We start from the raw sequence: 24,441 nt of genomic DNA on the forward strand, positions 1-24,441 counted from the left end.
ATTATGGTGAATTAAATCCTCCCTCTCCGTGTCGCAGTTGTACTACTTTTACTACTGTCTACTCAGATTGCAAGAACGGGACTATTCCGTGCGGAAAGGTTTTGCCATCCAGCATCAGTGATTTTTGGCCAAGGTTTTGCGCCGTCTATGTTCATGGGACCGACGCAGAAGTCGTTGGCCTCGAAATGAATGAGTCGCATAGGCCTGAACTCGCTTGTTGCTCACCTCTACACTAGTTTATCCCAGGGTTGTAATGAATCGATTCATGACTCGACTCGAGTCGCGATTTGTTTGGTGACTCGACTTGACTCGAGTAATTTTATTAAAAATGAAAAATTAGTCGACTCGACTCGAGTCACTTTGTGCAATGACTCGCCTTGTAGTCGAGTCATTGCGCATGACTCGGACCAAGTCATATGACTCGAGACTGGGTCTACCAAGAATGGCAATTCATTGTAATTTCGAATAATAGTAAAGTTATCACATGAATATTATTTCGTCTATCAGTAATGATACTTGAAAATGTTACCAGAAATAGTTAAAAGTGAGGAAAATTAGTATATTATGAATGCGAGGCATTCGATATCACCGAGCAGAGTTGTGAGAAAAGGGCTTCACATGACATTACATTAGAACTGAACTGTCAACACAATGACTTGGACTAGGACTCGAGTCAAAATACTATGACTCGGACTCGACACTCTACTCCGTGACTTGGACTTGGACTTGACTCGGTGGTGAATTGAAAATACCTCGAGTTGACTCGAGTGAAAACTATAGAAGTAAGATTGACTTGTGACTCGGAACCTTGTGACTTGGTTACAACCCCGGTCCATCCTAACTGTCTTCGGCCATGTTTTCCAGAAAAAAACAGTCGGACAAATCTTAACATGAATTCTCATGATAAAGCCATATTATCTGCGTGTCTTGCTTATTGGCTACAGTACCCAACACAGTGACCGTGGATATCTAAAAACTATCGCAGGGTTTTTTGCAATAAATTCAACAAATAGTACATACATATTAACTGATATCTTTTGTACTGTGTCGACCCAAAATTACCCTTGGCGGTCCATACTTTAATAAACCTTGAAGGGGTAAAAATTCGCGTTACAGTAACTTGCAAATGTGAGTCTGTAATGGTATTATTTACTACTATCCTCGTACCTCGCGCTAGTTATTACGAAAATATGATGATTGTTTAACGAAAGAAAGCAGAAAGTCAATTTGAAATGATTTTTCCAGCCTGTTGCAGGCTCAGACGGGCTGATATACTGTATGTCTGCCACTACACCAATTTCCAAACCAGACTTTTGGCTCCGTAATAATTATAGTGCGAAAATATCAATTCATTACGGCTTGTGAGAGCTACGATTCATGGTGCGTCGTAAGTTAAACAAATTTTCACAATTGCATCTCAACTAAAACAGTCACACTGCCCTTGAATTTCCTATTGGGTTTATTTGAATTATTCCACGTCAGAAAAATTAACAATTATTCACGATTTCCATTTCTCATTCGCACCGCCTTTGTCATTTGCAGTGCAATTTTATTCATTCTCCCTAGTGCGAACCGTCACACAGGTGGAAAAGCACTGATCTATATCTACGGACTATAGCTGTTGAACCGACTATTTCGAGGGTTCCCACCATCCCATATCGTATACGTCGGCTATATCGGGCGGTAATGGCAGTCCGTAGGAGCATACAACATGTTTTTGGAGAGTATTTACACAATTATGGCATAATTATACACTCCAACAAAAATACAATTTCGCTTGTTTAAAAAGGCCTTTGTTTAAAACAATGCTTCAAACATGTTTAAAACAAAGTGTTTCAAACAACTATTTGTTTTAAATGCAAAGGATTATCGTTATATTCCACATCTACGGCATGGCGTGACCGGGTTGCTGTGTGAGAAGATTGCGCAACGGTAAATCCAATGATCGTATATGTGAACGAACAATGACAACGAACATAAATCAGAATAATATTCTGCTATGACAAAATATTTTTCCATATAGATTCAGTCAACATATTGCACACTGTGCTGCGACCTGTGTCATAACCCGTTAGAGCAGTGGTTCTCAACCTTTTTTTAGACACGCCCCCCATTTTGATAGTGATAAAATTTCGCTTCCCTTATCGTCATATCACAAAATCCAACTGGGATGCTAGCAACCCCAACAGATTGTTTGGTGGTATGGTCGGTTATGAATGTTGATGAGAGATTAAAAAAATATGAAATTGGGTCTATATAGATAGAAACACGCGTGGATTGGAGGTAAATCGCGCCTAGCGCGAAAATTTTTTTCAGGTGGCCGCTTCTTCGCGTCCCCCTTCAGATGTTTCACGCGCCCCCCAGGTTGAGAACCCCTGCGTTAGAGAATGTTTAAGGATCATGGCAACTCAAGATACAAACATACAGCTTGCTTGTCGCACTTTTTCTCAATCGGAATACTTGGAATAGGTTTGTCGGTGCAATTGAACCTGTAAATAACATTAATAATGTAAGAGCATTGCTTGTTAACTGGTGTTCATCGCGTTTCAAGAGTTTCATGAGCCAGTTTCAGAGGTTCAGCGGAGGTCAAGAGACAGCTACTTAACTAATACATATGATTTCTGATAATACCCCCGTCTTTGGTTGCAGGCAATAAGGCCCTATAAGTAGTCGAATTGTGACTGCATAGTGTGGTGGTAGTCGTGTGTAGGGTCGTACGTAGGACGGGTTGGGGTTCGCAATCTAAAATGACAGATCTATCTCCTATATTTATGAGCTAATTTGTGATTTACGAATTGGTACCACGCTGCAGAGTTTCGAAAGATCAATACTATGTCAGTTTCAAAGGTGAAGTCTCGCATTTCTGAATAGTTAACTGAATGGGAACAACCGAAGTTACCCTGATTTATAGTGGATATTCATCATAATGATTTTATTTTGTGTCAAAATTACATTGGTTTCGTTCTTCGAACACTCACATGCACAGCTCATGTGTAGATTTTGGCTTTGTGACTTTATGACAACTTTGTTAGAGTCTATTAGAGTTTGCACATTCGATGTATCATAGAAATATGTATGTCATTCTGTTTGAAATTCCGACAGCTTTTAATAAAAGTCAATATGAAGACCGCGCCAATTGTTTCACATCTTCTTACGTTCATTTATTACTTTATTAATCTATCGTCCGCTATTAACTCCACAAAAAACACACGTATACATTGTGCAAATCATAATGTAAGCGAACACTTTTCCGAACTCATACTCATGGGTAACATTTGAATTCACCTTGAATTGCATCCACGCTCGTCTGCATCGCCGTCGCAACTGGATTTCCCGTCACACAACATATTCAGTGAAAGATCCAAGCTTGATCCATCCTCGATATCTCGGCAACTTTGAAGCAAATGGTACATAAATGTCAGCCTGTGAGGTTATAGCTACCAGGGCTGGTCAGTTAAGAAGTAGGCCTACTTATACTTCTCGAAGTACTGGGTTATGTGTTCCTACTGTTACAACTTAAAAAGGTATTAACGCTTTTTCCATACTTTAATGTCTACTTCTGAAGTTTTGAAGAGCTTCTTGGAGGTACAGAACTTCAATATACAATTGAATAGTATATTCATATTGAAATGAACCCGAATATTTTCGGCTGACACTCGTCAGGGGTAATCGTCAGCAACTAGTAGAGAATTGGAAAGAACATTCTATATCAACAATCGTATCACAAAATATGACGTCACCAGCATGAAAGAGAGAGCGCTCAATGTACTATTTTTAGGTGGTACACGAACTCCTTTTGTTGACAGAGTTTTGGTTGGTGTATTTTGAAAAAAGTCGACTCCAAGGCACACAAATGGAATTGTGAACGGCCCCGCCCAACGATTCGAAATTGGTCGTCTCGATAGTTATTCGCACAAATCGGATTATCTAACAGATGTTTGCCGACGGCAGAATAAATGGTCTTTCATCGATCAGCATCAATCTTAAGCGGACGAGTTAAGAGTGAGCTTTTCACTGAGCGGGATGCGCGTGTTCTGATAAATCTGGGGACATGTTGGTTTATGCGTTCCTGCAGACGTTTTGAGGTTCTTCCCACGTAGCCACGATCACAGTGGCACTTATATTCGTACACTACATTACTTTGTTGAAGCGCAGGGAGAACGTCTTTGCGTGTTGAAGGGAGCAGTCGTGTTGTTGTAAAAATCACATTGATTTTGACTGTGTCGTAACACTTACTGAGCGCAGAAATCAATTGTTTTTCAAAGCGGGTGGAAATGGGGCCAATCCAAGGTAGATGGATATAAACAACTTTTATTGTTCGTTCGGTGGGCTCTGTTTGTGTTTTCTGCGTTGAATTGCGTTAATTTCCTGTCTCTGCCACGGCTGATGACGTGTTCAGGGTAACCGTTATCAAGTAAGATTTTTCGGATGTTGTCAAGTTCTAAACGCAGCTTGTTACCCGAACATATCATCAACGCTCTATGCACGAGGGTGCCTATGAGCAGGGCTGTGGAGTCGGAGTCTGGGTAATTTTCGCTTGATGGAGTCGGAGTCGTGAAAACTATAATATAGCTGGAGTCGGAGTTGTGCGGAAAATACTGAATGGATTCGGAGTTGGAGTTTGTGAGAATGACCCTGACTGCCACTCCGACTTCTCTATCATGAAAACATTTGCTTTCAAATAATTTTCAATAGTATTTTTATGTGCCACCAATCACTGTTAATAATAACCATACAGATAAGGTGCGGCCAGCCCGTGGTACGCAGGCCAAATTTGGCACACGAGAAGGTTAGGTGTGGCCTGCGAGGTAATTCTCGAAATTATCTATGACATCAGGTACAATTGCAAGGCCAACCAAAATTTGATTAGCATAACCGCGAAATTGGATGATGACTAAAACAACAGTTCTGACGCATTGACGTATCCAGGAGCCAGCCACATTTATCCCAGATATTCGTATATGACCAAACTATAATATTTCATAGCAGATTTATTTGATTTGAAATTTTTCTCGGTACTTCGCATGATTCATTGTCACTAGATTTCTTGCATTCAGTATTTGAGCTCCCTTCTGAAAATTATAAATACATATTATTCATAGAATTGAGTCTAACTATATTTGAAATTAGGAGATAACGTGTCGTCCAATATGCGGCTTCGCTTGTGCACTCGCAGCTACATCGTCGACAAAACATTTGCACAAAATGATAGAGGCATGTTCACTGATACCGTCGATTTTGATACGTCTAAAAGTCGAATAATCCTGTCCTTGCCAAATAAGCCCATTGGTATACAGATGCGACCTCCAATGTATGTTAGCAACATATTTATTGGTATAATTCAGTCATTATCTTGCAAAAAAATTTCGCGCTTTGCGCGACCAGGGACTGACTGCGCATTGCACAGTTGCATGACATATTGTTATCAAATTTAGGGCATATTAATATAAGTCTTGTTTGCAATGTTACCTAATTTGGTTCGCTCCTATCGGACGACTAAAAAAGGATATCAACATCCCAGTTGCCCTCGCAATGTTTCGTAAATCTCATGTGTCCCTTCGGCCGAAAAAGTTGCCCACCCCTGATATAGATAAAATTAGACATTACTTGCAAATTACAACTCAGTTGCACAGGGGAAGAAAATCGCAATATGGGTTTTCGCGATGCAGTCAAAATTGATGCAATTTTTGGAATTATACCATGATACTGTGACAGAGCAAATGCATCGGCTGGTTTGTAAAATTGTAAAAATGATGTAAATATGACCAAACGATGCTTCCCACTTGACAAAATTAAAAATATTTGTAGTGTAGCTTAGCTGTTTGGGTCGAACAAATGATTAAGAAAGACTGCAATTCCCAATCCTTGAATACTTGATTAAGTACATGTAGACTAGACATAGGCTATGGTCTTTGACTACCTAACTAAATTCCATTTATGACCAATGTCTATTAGTGGTAAGAGTGTGTGTGCTCGTAATCAGGATAGTGTGCAATGACAAAATTAGTTAGTTCAATCTCTTTATTGGTTGCTGACTCATACACAAGAGCTACACTTGGATTTTTTATCTACATTTTTATTATACAGGATTGGATATCTGCCATATTTGAAAGATTCATACATTTCAGGATATTAGAGAGTTCATGTTATAAAAACTTGAAAAAGGAAGGATATTTAGCAAATCTTTCTTTTATGATAATTGCATAGTGGATCATTCGAGCTGTGCCACAATGAAACAATTTAGCATGCCACCGTTAATCATATGTTTGCATATGTTCAATGGTTGTATGATAGTCATTCAACCGACAATGTGGCATATAATTTTCGAAGTAAATTGGTAATAATGCTGGAGTCGGAGTCGGTACGTTTAAAGACTCAGGAGTCGGAGTCGGTATATTGAAAATGTGTGGAGTCGGAGCCGGAGTCGGTGGTAAAATTTACCGACTCAACAGCCCTGCCTATAAGGTTAATTTTTCTGCGTCGAGGACTAAATGAATGCCAGCGAAGGTATTGGCCTGTGAATGTCGGTTTCCTGAAGACAGACGTTTCAAATTTGTTGGTATTGCGCTTTTCGACTAAAACGTCCAGAAATGATAATGAGTTATTGCGTTCTTTTTTAATTGTGAATGGCAAGGCCGGGTGAAGCGAGTTTAAACGAATGTGAAATTGATCACACTCCGACTCATTCCTGAATATGACAAAAGTGTCATCTGCATATCGGCCGCACAACAGTGGTTTGACGGACTCACGCTGGGAGAGAAGCTCGGCCTCATAATATCCTACGAAAATGTTGGCCAAAATAGGTCCCAGGGGACTACCCATTGCCACGCCGTCTATTTGGCGAAACATGACCTCGTTAAAGCTAAACTCCACGGAACAGGTTGCCGCTTGTAAAAGTTCAACAAAGACATTTCGCGGGATTGACGGTGGTGGTAACTTACCACCGTACAGCGCGTTGGCACAAATATCAATAGTCTCATGCAGCGGAACGTTCGTAAAAAGACTAGAGATATCAAATGAGCTCAGAAACAAGTCTGAATTCGGCAAATCCAGGTTTCGTATTTCACCAGCGAACGTGAACGAATCGCGAACACATTCCGTGCCGTACAATTCCCGAACGGGTTCCAAAATGTCAATAAGCCATTTTGCCAGCTGATGTTGAGCAGACCCGATCATGGAAAGTATAGGTCTCATTGGGACATTGTCTTTGTGAGTTTTTGGCAGTCCGCATATGCGTGGTCTTTGCGATCCCGTTGGTCTGATGGCGCTGTATGTTTCTGCCGTTAGGATATCGCCGCATCGTCTCTCAATATCGACAACGCACTTCACGGAGTCGCATGTACGCCGACTATTCGTACGTCTTTGTGTGTCGTCGGACAGGGTTTGTGGCCGGCTACGAAACACCGTTGACTAGTCTAGCATCAGCAGATTACACGGCCAATCAGCACGCTGAAGCATCCCAGCGTTCTCAGGCGAGACTGGTAGTATGACGTTCTCTCTCGTAATTGCAACGACGGTGTGACTCATTTCTTAAATTATGCGCGTGGTTGATATCTTTATTCATTTTTAGTTTTCTCATAGAGGGGTCACCCATTTTAAAAACAAGAAATCACTTGACATGAAAACTTCCGAGTTCAATAAATCCGTCCTGTAAGGATTCTATTTGTATCGCTTTGCGAAATAAATTTGTGCTCTAAACAGAGTATAATTCCACAATTCATCTAGTACCTCATACTTCAGTTCTCGGGCCCCTGGTAAAAACACGATGCTCTAGTCCAGGGGTCGGAAACCTTTTTCGTCGAAATAGCCATATTAGAGCCTTATAGTTTCAATTGTAATTCCCAAAGAGCCGAACGGCGATTTCGAATAGACCAATGGTTCTCAAACTGGGGACGTGAAAACATCTGAATGGGGGCGCGAAGATGCAGTCAACTGAAAAAATAATTCGCGCTCCGAGCGATTTACGTTAAATTCCTGGTCATTGCTTTGTATAAAATTTCAAGCATTCTCCCATCAACTGTCATAACTAGGGCGATTTTTTTTACCTAAAAACGAAAGATTTTGACCTAAAAATCAAAATTTTGACTTTTTTGACCTAACTAAACTTAATTTTGACCTCACATGTGCAAATTAGGTGTTTTCGCACATAATATTAAAATTATACTGGTTATCTTCATATCTTGTCGGAACTGTCTGTCCTTACGAAGTAGTTTGACACTTGATTCACTTTGGTTCCTCTAAATCCGAGCAGCGCACGCGATGTTAGCCAAACTAGTCATAACTAGAGCCCGACCGATTATCGGCGAGCCGATAATATCGAGTCGATATCACGCTTGGAGAGAAATATCGGTATCGGCCATTGAAGGTAAAAAAATATCGGCCATTTTCGTGACGTCACAACATGGTGGCAGGGAGTCAGAGAAGTCGATAGAAGACGTGAGGACGGTAAATTATAAAAATAAATGGCCCAATGGCTGCATATAATGCATACTGCATACATACAGTAGGCGTGCCTATCTGAAAACTATTTTAGATAACTAACCACCGTTATGCCCCACTGACTTCGTGGAAAATCCCCTACAGTAATCGATCACCATGAAGACAGAGAGCAGCTGGATGGATAGTTGTCTGCAGAAGATTTCAATCAGTAAGAGAAATGAGAACTTAAATCATGCTGGACTCTCGTGATGATAAGAGAAAAGCGTCGCGTCGAAACGTTTCTCTGAAGATAGTGCTATTGGTTCCGTACCAAGACCAACAGAACTATTTATACCAGTAATGTATGAAGTCGTCTGACTGAGGCCTGCAGGGCCAACATGATAGGAAATATGCGAGCATAGAGGGAAAGAAAATCAAGCAAACGTGGAGTAAAGCCAATAATTGATACGAAAATATTTGATTCCATGATGACATTGGCCGATTATTATTGATCAATTGATTGTTGAAATGCTGGTCATGGTCAAGACCTAAGGGCAAGGGGATGGGTGGAACAGTTGCAGACGTGGACAATTTGAGTTGATTTGCTCATCCTCTTCAGCTATTTGTTAATGATGTGCTGAAGGATCCAGGTGCACTGCCAGAAGCATATCAATATTTAGTGAAACCTTGAAGGAAAGGGAGCAGGGAGCGGTGGAACCGAAATGAAGAAAGATTTCCAATTCTTGCCGTGCCACTAACTATGGTACCAAGTGAAAGACTGCTCACTGTGTTTAGTACTATATACATCATTTATGGAAGACCACAGAAGTTCACTCTTTGGATAAAGGGCGGAGAAATTGTGCTTCGTGAACTGTAATCTGCAACTGCCGGATTGGTGCTTTCTTGATATATTTTTATAGCCCCTAAATCATTTATTTCATATTCAAGCATATCAATGGCTGTAAAGTTGTTGAAATAAATGCTCTGAGGTGTTAAATATGGGCCTTGAGCTAGATTCCACATCTTTTGAATATCGGCTGAATATATCGGGGTTATCGGTGGAGGTACTGGATATCGGTCTTATCGGTATCGGCCCAGAAATCCAATATCGGTCGGGCTCTAGTCATAACTAAATCATTCTACTTGAAGTCACGCACGGTTCAATCAGTTTCTCTAAAATGGTTTAATTATTAACTTAAGGGACGATCTTAGAATATTATCAACTGGAATCATTTGGTTATCTTTTGTACTCTTTCTTCAGATTTCTCTGCGGTAACATAACGTTGTGCTAGCTACAGGCCTACATTTTAAAAGCAGCGCCAGCAAGCTCCTTACACTAGTGAATATGGATGGCTGTTTGTAATTTGAATGTGTAATTGGAGCCCACTTCAAAGCGAGTTCATTTCACGCCGATGATCAAAAAGACAATGTGGATTTGAAAGTTGCATTGTCCTCACGATGCTTTTTTTTCTTTGATTATTCGACGAACTGTGCAGTAAAAGATTTCAAATAGGCCTACGGAGAGTTGTGATATTGGTTGCCTACGTGCCACCGTGTATTTTTATTCATACATATGGCGTATCGAGCTCAAGGGTTTGATTTGTCCGATGCAGACCCCTAAATAACTTGAAGGTGCCATATTTGCCATATTGTTAAGAAAAAACTATTATAATGGACTGGTAAATGAGCAATATTCAGCAGAAAATATTTGACATCGATTTTAGGATTTTGAAAAGAGGTTCGAGCGACTAAATAAACTCGACACGACACTGTATTATGCTAACAAATACTTGGCTTAGCCTCCACAATAGCAACGATTCCGCCTGTTATAGATATTTACAAAAAAAAAAATGCAAATTAAAGACCAATTAAAAATTTATCGGAGATCCATATCACCAAAAGAGCCACATGTGGGTTGCGAGTTATATGCTCCCGACCCCTGCTCTAGTTGTAAGTTGAATCGTCGTATGAGTTTACATAATGACGTAATTGCTATTATTGTCGATTACCACACGGCCTGAATAAAAGCTGTAAGCCTCGTATTTCATGAAAGGGAATACGGTAACTCACATCGGGTTGTCATAGTAGTCGAAGACTAGCCATCTGTCATCAAAATAGTATTCATGGATAAATTGGCAGAATTCTGCTCTAGTGTCACAACGGCATTCTTCGTCCATGAAATCTTCGCATTCAGGTATCCCATCACACATCGTTGCATCTGAATAGCCCACCAACATCTGCTCACATTGGCCGTCAAGGTATAGATGTGGTTTGTAATTAGATCGAATGCGAGACTTACATCTGCCGATCGGATCGCCACATTTGTAGTCCAGTTTTTTGTTGCCTTGGGGAGGACCGTCACTTGACTCTGAAGTAAACAACAAATATATAAGCAAGCCTCATTCATCGTAAATTATGGTCAGCAAACGGTAGGTATTGCCAGCTTATTGACGCTTGGCTTTCAATTTTTAAGCAAACAGTCCTAATATAGTGTTATCATGTATTTTCCTTTTCGCAATTCCAATATATGATAATATAAAACATTGTGGGCTTTGTAATTAATATAAGAATTTGATATTGTTGTAGGTGTTGCTTTAGTACTCCTAGTGTTTAGGATTCATTTGTCACTTTATATCAGGCCGATACTCTTTATTACAATCTTTATTATGATTCCTGATCGGCCCACTTTCGTGCTAAGCTTTTTGTAAGACACCACTCGCGCGCTTCTGCTATAGCGAGAAATACCCGGAATAAACACTCGAAACATGGTCGGACTCGAACTAGGACCCAATTGGTGTTGCAGCTGCTGAACGTATACCTCTACGTCCTCTCGCCACTCGAAATCAATGCCAGAACTTACGGTATGCACTTCCAGCTAATAAAATGATACTTGATCACTTCAATTTTGTTTGAATTTATATATTCAAATTTCTATTATTTAAGTCGCGTCACGTCGGCCTCAAGGCCAGCGGATTTTGATTAGGGATCGGTTGAACTCCAGGGATTCGCTGTGTGAGTCTCTGTTATGGATCGCTGTTGCATAAAATGCACTGTGCATAAACAGAAAATTAAAACTACAAAACAGTAACATTTGATTTGTACACCAAAACGACGTTATAAGGAATATATATTTCAAATCAGTGTGATCTCTCCTGCTCCCTTTCAGAGACCAGGGCGGTCACTACATGCTCATTCATGATCGTGTTCGTAATCGCATTCCTGTTCGGGACTTTGCTCAACCGAACAGAATATTTATCTTTGGGATACCTATTACATGTTTTGTTCGTACTCGTGACTTCTGTTCGTGATGAGTTGGAAGTGGGAAACTTGACACTTCGTTTCGTATCCTAAATCAATGAACTGAGCAGTATTGCTTGACTATCCATCTAAATTTCTTGGCGGCAAATTCTGGGAAATGATATTGAGATGCATGCAGAAGTCCAGACAATGAGCTCAGAATTTGCGGAATGATGATTTATTTATGACTTGATTAATTATGAGCTTGAAATGAAGACTTATTGAGACATGAATTTTCCTTATAGCAGCCTGATTACGACATGGCAATTACCCTGCGCTATCGGCAATGTCATATTTGTTTTCATCGTCACGGCTATCTAGCAGCTATTGAAACCGTAACGGCGCTTTCTAATCGCAAATACTTGTCCTCGAGCCAATTTAAAGATTTATAAAGTTCTTTAATACAGCGTTTTGCGCCAACGAATCCATGTTATTTGTTGGCATATAAATGTAATTTGGAGCTATTCGAAAGCATTGAATCGCAAAATGCGCTCAATACTTTACTCACAGTTGGCTTTGATACTTTCAAGAAATCGTTGCTGCAATTCTGAAGGCTTCCTTTGACCAAGCTTTTTAAGAGATGCGAAAATTTTTGTTCTGCAAGGTTAGGTCTGCAGAACAATGACCTAATGCCTCCATGCTATTCTTTATTGCTGGTAATGAATGTGTTGAGGCTTTTGCCTTCCGTCCTTGGAACATAAGGTGCAAAACGATCAAGGCACATTCGATCTCAATACCTTATGATACGTTGCTCCAACTTCTGTCTCGCGAGTTTATGAGAAGAGCAAATAACTCACGACATACTGTGTGTTTTACTCATTAGCTCAATCTAACTTGAGAATTCATAACAGTTTAATACCGGTAAAGTTGCTTTTAGACTGCCACCAAAATTTGAGTTTTTGTGGCATCTCGCGACCTGTGCCTCACCCATGAAAAGGAATTCATTTTTATTATTACAGTTTTATGCTACGATTTCCGGGCATGTGTGACATACAGAACGCGTACGCCACAATTCTACCCACGACAGCTCTACAATACATGTATGACGCACGCGATTTCAAATTAAGGCGAATTAAATTCCTCTGCGTATCGCAGTTGCACTACTGTCTGCTAAGATTGCAAGAACGGGACTATTCCGTGCCGACAACGGAACATATCCAATCCATTTCGAAAGGTTTGGCCATCCAGCATCGGTCATTTTTAGACTGAGGTTTTGTTGCAGCTTATGTTTTTGGCACCACCTTTTACCAGCGGTTTGTTCGCCAAAACTTTACGCCTTTATGTGCCCCGACGCAGAAGGGGTTAGCCTCGAAATGAATGAATCTCATAGGCCTGAGCTCGCTCGTTGCTCACCCCTACATTAGTTTATCCAAACGGTCTTCGACCGTGTTTTCCAGAAAAAAACAGTCGGACAAATCTTATCACGAATTATCATGATAAAGCTATATTTTCTGCGTGGCTCGCTTATTGGCTACAGTATCCAACACAGTGACCTTGGATATGTAAAAACTATCGCAGGATTTTTGCAATAAATTCAATAAATATTGCATACATATTAACATAGGCTTACCATATTTTGGAAATCTAAAAAGAGGACACTTTTTCAGAAATTTGCAACCTGCAAAACCGGAGTAGAATTCTCAAAAACCGGTGAATTTTTCCCACTTTGTGATCGGTTGACTAAAAAAAAAGGTCATCTTTTCGCTCAGAGCTAAAATCGCCGTTTTTCACTCCGAAATACCCGCCGGAGCTTCACTTCTGTGCTAATTTGCGGCATATCACTCGCAATTTGCTCTAAATCTGACCTAAATTTTCAAAAAAGCGGGCAAAATCTCAAAAAAGAGGACAGAAGGGCGTCCTCCGAGGACACTTTCAAAAAAGTCAAAAAAGAGGACAAATCCTCTTGAAAGAGGACGTATGGTAAGCCTATATTAACAGATATAGCACCGTGTCGACCCAAAATTATACCCTTTGCGGTCAATACTTTAATAACCTTTGAAGGGGTAAAAATTTGCGCTACAGTAACTTGCAAATGTGAGTCTGTAATGATGGTATTTACTACTATCCTCGTGCTTCGCGCTTATCCAGCAGCTATAACGAAAATGTAATGATTGTTTAGCGAAAGAGAGCATATAAAGTCAATTTGAAGTCATTTTTCCAGCCTGTCGCAGGCTCAGACGGGCTGATATGCTGTATGTCTGGCACTATAGAGATTTAAGAGATCTCTATACTGTCACTAAACCAGCTTCCAAACCAGTCGTTTGGTTACGTAATAATTATAGTGCGGGAATATTAATTCACTACGGCTTGCGAGAGCTACGATTAGTGGTGCGTCGTAATTAACGACAAAAGGTACAGTGACCTTAAATTTCCTATAAGGTTTATTTGAATTATTTCATGTCAGAAAAGTTAACAATTAACCACGATTTTCATTCGCCCTTGATCCGGATTTTCATTCGCACCATTCGCACCGCCTTCGTCATTCGCACTTGATTCGGATTTTCATTCGCACTATTCGCACCACCTTCGTCATTCGCACTGCAATTTTTTCATTCGCTCAAGTGCGAACCGTCACACAGGTTGAAAAGCACTGTTATAAAGGAATGTCATACAAATTCGATGTCTTAATATGGTCCTATAAGTGTAGGCTGATCTTGGATACTTGCGTGAAGGACTTGCGTTTAATCTCGTGAATCTGCCATGTATTTTAACTTGCCGACGAGAAAATGGAAGTCATTATTACCGCATTCAATGTTGTTGATCGTATAGGCTAGCTAGCTGTTGCCTCCTTCGATTACATCTGCTAGCGGACATTGCTGTAATATTATCTAGAACCAGTGAGCCATCTTCTTGTACCGAGCCGGTATTGTAATTATTATTTGAGTGGCGCAACGGAAATAAAGTTCTGAATGTTATGCTTCCACAGAAGTTTTGATTCCTTTATAACCTATACTAAACGTGATAGTTATGGCCGAATAATCATAGTGGGAGGATTGGGAATCAATCGACCAGGAGGAATTTCCCAATGCTTTGAAGGAATGGATGAGTGAAGTGGAATCAGTTGTGGCGTATGTGGCATATTTCCCACCGTGAGGGAACTCAAGAAGCATGGGAAAGTGCAGAAACTCCCGTCACCAACTGAGCAAATTGACATTTTGAAGATTGCTTACCACAATCGTCATTCTATTTCCAAGTTTGGGCCACGGCTTGAGGAATTGGAATTAATTCTTGTTGTTCCACTTGTCAGGCGCTTGAATGCTGTGTTCTGTGACATTGGTACTGATGGCATATCTACTTGTGATATCAAACCATTAGGCCTGCTATACCCCAAATTTTGCTGTTCAAATTCGTAGCTGATTGAACCAAATCTGGAATATGTTTGTGCCTCCCTCTCTGTCACTGGCAACTCTTTTCTTGGAAAACGGATCTTCCTTTCTTTTTATATGAATAAACATATCAATTGGAATCGTTTGGTGCATTGGTTTCTTCATCTGAGTGAGAGATACCACGCATACCTTTATGAATATGCTACATCTTTCAGGCAATAAATTTAGCTTAGGCAGAGCTCCCATTTTGAGTTGGTCTCTGGTTTTCAGCTGAATGATATCAGACTCCTCAAAGTGATTCTCGCAGATCTCGGCTCTATTGTAAATTGCCCTAGCTGTTAATTCGGTTGAAGTTGAGACAGCTGCTAGCTTACGTCTCCAGCGACGTATTGATACGCGGATTATTCACATAGCTACATCCAGGGATAGCGCAGTTATTGACCATAATTGCAGGGGCGGTTCTATTATTTTTATCTGCCTAAGACGCGAAATGTACAACGGGATATAAGGCAATGCAATGTAGCCTAGTGAACAGAAAGGAAGATGTCAAGACGAATAAGTATAATCTTCCAATGCAACATCCACCTCGGCCTAATGCCCGATGAAACAGTGTACGATATTGATCTTTCGGAAGTGATAATATTTTCTTTGCTCTTTTTCATTCGCTTTCCGTGGGTAGGCTATCCGTTTTTTCATCGTTTGCGTATGCACAGAAAATAGTTTGGACAGTTCTGTACCGGTATCATCGGCTGTCAACGGCCACTCAATCATTACCGTATAAAGCCTTATAAATTATAGCATTGTCTACGAGTTTACGGGATTCGAACATATAGTCGGTCGCGGAGAACTTATCGCTGAATAAGGCATTGCGGGGAATTGATTTCAGACGTGTTCTGGGTTAAGGACAGTTGTGAAATTTTTTTAGTGGGAACATATTGATGCTTTTACCGTTACATGCAAAATTTTGAACGTCTACCTCGAATATTTCCACCCTTTTTCGGCGGTCAAATTCGTCCATGTATTTCCGAAATTACCTATACTTTTACATGTAAAACAGGACAATCGGACTTTCGCGAACGGAATTTCACTACGCAAAGTCAAGCGTGACGGATCTAAACTGAGAACAATGAGTCGTCGCTCGATTCTACATTGACTTGATGAAAATTTAATGTATATTATCAGAATCAGAGCGACTGTAGCTTTCAAATAAGATCAACTTTATTTAATTTGAGCGCTCGGGTCGTCATCTATGGGATTAGCAATTACGCTCCCGTTTCATGCTATGAAGCGACAACAAATCTGCCGTTGTCGCATCACTCGACCGTGAGTCACGTGTTGCCCATCTATCCGTAGGTTAGTTATCTATAAGTTATCTATAGCCTGTTGTCGCAGAATACCACCTTCGCTATGGACCAATGATTCTTTTTATGACGCATGAATGATGGTATTGGCGCCTCGAATATATCACTTCACGTGGCGCACTGCATGATATTGGTCGATGGTCGCTTATTATAATTTGGCTTAAATTGTTTAGTTTAGGGGCGTATTATTGTAGTTAGGGTTCTATTTGGCTTTGATGTTATTTAATTGGTAGTATTTATTTGTACTAAGAAATTGGATTGTGTTATAAATTATTTGGTCTGTTGTATAATCGCTGAGAATTTGGATCATTAAAAAACCGTACTTCACCCAAGAAGAAGCGTGTTTGAGTTTCAACCGGAGCGAAGACAGCTGACAGTGCTACGTCGTGTACTCAGATTAGGCCTGAAATTTCTGCGGTTACAGTGCCCTTTGCAATGTAAGCCGGAATCAGAATCGTGTGCTCCTCACGAAAGAAATTTGTTTCTGGTACATTTGGGCGATTCCAATATATTTCCACTAGACTGACAATCCTGATGTTGGGTCAAGAAATAACAGCATGCAACAAAGTAACTAATAACAGCTGGCCCATCCGAAGATGCATTACACTGGTCAACACAGTTTTTGTTGAATTTGATCAGGCAATTGATTTTGATTAACTTTTGGGCGCTGAATTCAAAAATGAATGCCGTTTTTCTCTACCACGTCAAGTTTTTGGGTTAGGCACCCCCCACATTGCCTCAAAACCCACATAATAGCACTACCGGTACTTTAATATTTTGTGTTTATTGTATAAAACGTTTCAAAAACTACAACCAGTCGAAAGTAAATCATTAGACTTCAAATAAACATTTGGACTGCTTTATTTGGTTGATTTAAACTGATATTGCTTGTACAGGACAAATAAAGTGCGAGTTTCAGGGTCCAAATTCACGCTGATAACACGGGTCAACACAATTTTTGTTGACTTTGATCAGACAATTGAATTTGACCAACTTTTAGGCGCTGAATTAAAAAATGACTTCCATTTTTCTCTATCACGTCAAGTTTTTGCGTTAGGCACCCCCACATTGTCTCATAACCCACATAATAGTACCACTTTTAATATTTTGTGTTTATGGTATGAAACGTTTCAAAAACTACAAGCAGTTGAAAGTAAATCAATAGACATCAATTAAACATATGCACTGCTTTATTTGGTTGGTTTAAACTTATATTGCTTCCACGGGACAAGCAAAGTGCGAGTTCTAGGGTCCAAATTTACGCTAATAACCCATAATTCTGTAGGTTGTCTAGTTTGATACTCGAGCAATGGTCAGCTAACATATGTAAGCTCCAATCTACTCTGGTATCTCATTCCCATTTTCTCCTTGCCCATCTCTGACTATGTCAAGGTTTTCAGGGAGATTATTAAGATATTTTAATTTTTTTGAATGTCTGCTGCCCGACATACGCATATGGCAGTGGCACATGCGTATCAGGGTTGCACGTGCTGTGCATCCTTATTGTCTGACCACAAAGAACACAATATTTCAAAGCTGACACATATGATCCAGTCGTGCTCGTGATATTGCAACAATGCAATGTTTCTGTATTATTGTTTCTGTATTATTCACGAAGACTAGCTGAGGATGCAATTGTTACTGCACCTAAGACGCTGCCATTTTGGAGAATGCCACACTTTAGGATCCTTTTTGAGCTACCTATAGGCATTTGCTATTCACTTGAGTTGTAAATCGGGATTCCTAACTCCTCCAGTAATCCATGGTGACAGTATCATGCAAATACCAGTATCACGGCAATACAAAAAGCTACCGAAAGTAGTCCGACGAAGAAAAGGCCTGATTCTCCTGATCGAAACTGAGATACCTTCTCTACCTTTCCAAGTAATCTTTTCTCTCTTCTTAAGGATGGTAAAAGTTCTAAAAATATCTATTCCAAGTCCAAAAGCTTATGTCAGATCAATAACTTGTGTTGATGGACTACTCTACGTTCTGAATCATCTTCGATTTCAAAATCTTCATCATTAGGTCTGTTATCCCTAAGATCTTCGTCTTGATCCAAATTATCGAGCATATAGCAGCTTCAAGTTACACTGGATAAGCTGAGTGGGGCATTGGACCTATAGCTGATAGTAAATGTAATGTTTATTTTTCTTGTTATATCCTGCAGTTTGCATCAAATATGTTTGTGAAATATCCTCGGATGGTTGCATCTTCAAACCAAAAATGGGTGAAAGCATCGGCCTAGATCGATACCAGTACCTTTTTTCTTAATATTTCAATTGAGCCCTTGGCTATATACAGGGTTGCCATCGACATGGACACAAAAATAAGGACAGTCGAGAAATTAGAATAGCATGAAAAGGCGTTTTCGTACATACTTTGTATTTATACGAGCCGCGGCATGTCAAACTCCATACCTTTCACCAGAAACAATCTGCTCTTGGGCCTCCGTATAGAGTGATAAACCATTCTTCTTCACCTCGTTGTGATTGGAGGCGTCAACCAAGATGGAAAAAGGTCGTACACTAAGTTTGGACAAAATCGTTTTTTGAGCGTGTGGAGCAAGAACTCCTGCAACAATACTTGTAGTCTTGGTCTTGGCCGAAAAAAAATTATTTGCGATGTTGGAATCGGGGAATATTGCTTTGAACAATTGCGATGTACAATCGTTGGTGAGGAATGATTGCTGGTGTTTGACAGTAGGGAATGCCCAGGTACCCTCAGCAGCAGCTGCCTTGTAGGATGTGGTCGTTGGTGCTGATCGACTTGTGGAAAATTTATTCATCGACCAGCACAAATTAAAAATTATGACACACTGATTGTATTTTGGGTTATCAATGTGAGTCGAAATAGCAGTCTTTCCTATGGCCTCCAGGGTAATGTCACAATCGCAGATATTGCAATGTGCGATATCCCACTCGCCCTTCAAGCTTCGTTAAAGACCTTTGAATTCGCTCTCATAAGCGTCTCGAAAAACGTTTTTTACGCGTGCTCATTCTAACTAATCAGATTTAGCCTTATTAGTAGCTAACTATATGCGCAAGTGCAATATAATTTAGATAAATTTATTAATGAATTATAGCTTTACTAGTTTTTAACCAATGTGTCGACTGCACTTCGCCTTTTTTCACTACGCAATAAATGCTGCCTTCCCCACAGCTTGAGCTTATTCTGCTGTAGACCAAACAGCAGGAACCTGGTACTGATGTTTAGTACTAAAATGACGTCCGCTGCGTTAGCTTGGTACAGACGAAACTGCTACACTACCACTCACTGCCCTAACTATCTCACCACTTAGAAGACAAATCTTGTGGTTTGTACGTCACGAGAGTTCCTTTCATTTATGATGTCATAACATCTCAACGCAAAAGCATAATTTGAGAATATTATGCAACATACCAGAGGAACACAATCGAAATTCGGTAGTGGTCGAAAATAAGACAAAATAAGGACGCAAGTCGAAAATAAGGACATTTCTTAGAAATAAGGACAGTTGAGTTTTCTAAGACGAGGCCCTTCAAAATAAGGACAAATCTTAGAAATAAGGACGGTATGGCAACCCTGGCTATATAACTTATTATATGGTAAAAGTGTGGATTTTATACGGCATGGAAAAGTAATATAGCTAAATTGGTGAAACTTTTGCATATTTTGGGCAAATGTCGTAGAGCAAAAACTTGACGTGATGGAAGAAAACCAGTGGCATTTTTGGAATCAGCATGCCAAAATTAGCCTAAATCAAGTGCAAAATCAAAGTCAACAAATTTTTGGTTCAAAATTGTTGCCCAGTGTTATCATTTAAAACTTGCCCAAAATTTTCGAAAGCACTCCTTCTATCAACTCTACGGGTGAATTTGATCACATGGGTTGAAAAAGGATAAATATTTGATAGTACTATGTGATACTAGCTGCGACGATGACAAGGCTCAGTCACTGTTCGTAACAATACCACTCGCGATTTCGGTGCGAATAATAGGCCGATCTGACAAGTTGAATAGTCCAAAGTTCACCGGAACTGGACATGGACACTTGGACAGTTTGACATAGGTATTTTGCGTCCAGTTAGTTCATCACGGCTTCGCCCTGGAATACGGCCGTAGGCTACATAAGTAGGGTAATCGAAATGCGGTTGTGATTAGCAAAAAGGTTGTCCACCTATGCGCTAGGTGAACATCAACTTAGGAGCATGTCCCATAACCTGCCAATTCCAATCGACTGTCTTCATTAAATTAAATCAGATAAGGAAGGAATGGCAACATTTACAATTACTGCAATGAAGTAAAAGTACTCAACACCTTCAATAAAATGTCACAACGTTTTTGAGCTAAAGACGATCGATGTGTCCTTTGTCTCATATATTTTCAATTCAAAGCAGCTACAGAATCTTAGATTAAAAGTTTAATGTGGAATATCCTAGGTATATTATAATAAGGGCAATCTGAACCCGTATCGACAACGGTTCTAACATTGCTCGAGATGCATAATTCATCAAATTAACTCCATCTATAGAATTTACGACTTTTATTTGGTAATATTGTTTTCAATCGATTTTACTTTCAGCAAAATGAGGCTCTTCTCCAAGCCAAATTGAGAGGAGAACGAATATAATCCAAGACCCATTTGGATGTCTTGTCAATCATTGAATCAGGTAAAATGTCTGTTTTGTGAGCCATACAAATCTAAATGGACATGCAACGTCTTGTTATAAATTTCATACATAGTTACATTTTCTCCATTTCCACTGTTGCCTGTGCGTCTGACATGTCAGTTTCAAAATGGCCAAAATAACAGACCTGATTAAAGATATTTTTATTAGTCCTTTTGCTAATCTTAGTCTTATGCCAGGGGCGGGCAACTTTTCCGGTCGGCGGGCCTGATATGGCAAAATAAAGTACTTGGTGGGCCATACATTATTCACGCATTTATCCAACTATACAAGGAATACGTCATATTTAATGTAGTTTATAGCATAGAGACCAACAACAGTCTTTGATGAATTTATTACCCAATGTACTTTAATAGCTGTTAAAGTCAATCAGAAATCTGTGATCGATCAAAGTTGTTTCGACTCTGGGTGCATGTCGTATGTAGAAACCCTTAGTAAAGACTGCACGTGAACATCAGTTATATTGGAACGCAGCCTTGTCTTGTTAATGTTCATGGTTGACACTGTTTGCTCGCAAATGTATGTAGAATCTAATAGAACAAGTAGTGTCATGACGATCTTTCTCAGGTTGGCAAACTTGAATTCATTCTGTGACCCATAAAATGTGTCAATACTTTCACAAAGAATTCCACTCTCATGGTAGAAACTTTTTGCGGGCCGGAGATCCGGCCCGCGGGCCGTAAGTTGCCCGCCCCTGTCGTATGCAGTTATATGATTTTACATGTAGCTGAGCGCCTCTCTAGCGCTTCTGTAACCTACCTGTGTGAAATATTTATATTTACTTTTGCATAAAATTTAGAGTTTTCCTTGGCAAATTCAATACTTTGGTATGATCTTATTTTCAAGGAGCAGCATTTGGATTTGACCAGTGAAAAGGTGGAGCCGCCATGGCACGCCACGAATCAGGGAGTCATTAAGCCTGGGGTGCAGCTGTTGACAGGAATGTAGAAAAATGCTCCGTTGTGCAGGTAGTATGTATTGGGATTGGCACCTTTTTGAAATGCATTTGCTGCATGGAATACTGGTAAGCATCGCGGTGTTTTGTAAGTAAACTGCTATATCCTTAGATAATGAACTTCATTCTACTTTATTCTGCTGCATTCGATTATCTTCCTGATGAGGATTTTTATGATTGTTTGCTGGTAAAATCTCGCTAAAAGGATTAACAATCCAGGAAGTATGCTACCTGTGCCGCAGTAAAATTGTTGCTAATGTCACGTGCAACTTTCCATTCCATTACCTCATTATTCTAGGAAAGACACCCTTCTGTCACGCACAATTCTATCCAGTGTGATATCTGTGTGAATACTAAATAGTTCACTTGTATTGCAAATTTTTCAAACAAATATCTTCTTTTCAACAGTCTTGGATTGATCTTCAAATTCATCCAACTAATGTCGACTCATAGAAAAGAGCCCCCTGGTTCTATCGTGACTGCGTTAACAGACAATGTTGACAGTGACGTGAGGCGTCATTCGTAACGGATTTTGTACCGGTGCAGTCATCTTATGCGATAAACACGTTTGTCTCAAGAATCCATGGAAACATGTGATTCTGTCAGCCTATTTATCAATTTTATATATCACCATTGATTATGTAATGTGCTTGTTTTTTGCAGTCCTACTTTTATTAAAAACTATCTAGTAGCCTACGAACTATGCGATATGAGCTGAAAATGGCTTGAGCTTGTCTAACTTGTGTTTAAACTATTGCTTACTGAACTATAACGGACTAGGTGAACATCAAATGGAGAGCATTTCCCATAACCTGCTAATTCCAATTAATTGCGTTAATTAAATTCAATCAGGAAAGAAGGATTTTGAAAGATTGGCAACAGTTACAATCACTGCAATGAAGAAAAAGTACTCAACACATTCGATAAGATGTCACACAGTTTTTGTACTAAAGACGATCAATGTGTCCTTTGTCTGATATATTTTCTCGTCTAAATTCAAAGCAGCTATCGAATCTTAGATTAAAAGTTTTATGTAAACCAAAGCCTATCATATTGGGATCAAGTCACTACCTTTGAGTCACGAGTCATTTCGATTCATTGCACATTTTGACTCGAGTCAAGTCAAGTCAATCGATTTTCAAAGGTGACTCGAGTCAAGTCACGAGTCAAGTCACAATTCAAGTCAAGTTGCCTTTTCGAAGTATGAGGCATGATAACGTCATTACATTTTGCTAGCTGTCTGAAATACAGATTGAGTGGTTATTGATTTTGAGCCGATGAACCAATATAGAGTTAGATATACACGCAAGAAGGCGCTGTATCGCTCACACATACATAGAACTGCTAAACCTCAGTTTATAGTTACCAGCCAAGATGGAGAATAGATACGAATTAATCGGATGCAATACATGACGCATTTACAAATTGATATAATACAATTCGAGCCTGCGCAAATGGTTGAGGACTAATGAACTATATTCGAATTCAGTTTCTATAAAACAAGAGGTTTGGTTAAGGTAAAAACAGAGAACAGAAATTACTTTACTATACTAGTTTACGACAAAGTAAGCAATAAGCTTCGATCACTTCGTTTGCGGTTAATTTATTTGTGAGAGAACGATGAAGGCTCAGTAAAACCCACGATCATTAAATGATTGGTCGCTCTCACGGTTTACACCAGCGATTTGCGAACAATCCGAGCATATCCAAGATACAGTGATTTTGATCGACATTGATTACTTGATGACTTGAAATTGACTCGTGAATTTTGTTCCGAGTCACGAGTCAATCCACATTTCTGATAGGCCAAGTCAAGTCAAGTCATTTTAGCAAAGTGACTCGAGTCAAGTCAAGTCATACGAAAAAAAGACTCGAGTCAGACTCGAGTCAAGTCATGACTCGAGTCATCCCAACACTGAGCCTATGTCAATTAATTATAATGGAAATCTGAACCCATAGGATCAACGATTCTAACCCCATCTATACAATTAATTTTACTATATTTATTGTCGGATCTTGTTTGCAATCAATGTTATTTTCAGCAAAATGAGGTTGATGAAAGTCAAATGACTTCTTCTCCAAGCCAGAATTAAGAGACAAACAAAAATAATCCAATACCCAAATGCATGTCTTATGGAATCAGGTACCGTAATCTTTCTGTTTTGTGGGCCATACAAATTTAGATAGACCTGCAACGTTTTGCTATAAATTTCCTTTCAAGGTTACATTTTCTGCATTTTCACTGTTGCCTGTGAGTCTGAATGTCAATGTAAATGTGAAATGGCCGAATTAAAAAAATACAGACCTGATTTAAGGTATTTTTATTGGTCATTTTGTTAATTTTAGTCTTACTCTGTGATAGAATTTGATATGTAGCCGAACGCTTTTCCTGCACTTCTGTGACCTACTTGTCTG

The 24,441-nt window shown here is 39.7% G+C and overlaps 2 protein-coding genes across 3 annotated transcripts in view; both read right to left on the reverse strand.

The window, feature by feature from the left end:
• The window catches only part of LOC145447292 (uncharacterized), a 272,585-nt gene that overhangs the window by 52,340 nt on the left and 195,804 nt on the right, over nucleotides 1–24,441 (reverse strand). The window lies entirely within an intron of this gene.
• Nucleotides 2,399–24,441, reverse strand: part of LOC145438050 (modular serine protease-like) — an 85,839-nt gene continuing 63,796 nt past the window's right edge. Inside the window, exons 9-10 of the mRNA XM_080315426.1 lie at nucleotides 3,286–3,393; nucleotides 2,399–2,489 (exon numbers count right to left, since the gene is read on the reverse strand). Of these exons, the coding sequence (XP_080171552.1) occupies nucleotides 2,399–2,489; nucleotides 3,286–3,393 (199 nt within the window). The remainder of the gene's footprint in view (nucleotides 2,490–3,285; nucleotides 3,394–24,441) is intronic.

This window comes from Botryllus schlosseri, chromosome 1 (assembly GCF_051294905.1).
Source record: "Botryllus schlosseri isolate E-star chromosome 1, Bs_hap1, whole genome shotgun sequence".
NCBI lineage: Eukaryota > Metazoa > Chordata > Ascidiacea > Stolidobranchia > Styelidae > Botryllus > Botryllus schlosseri.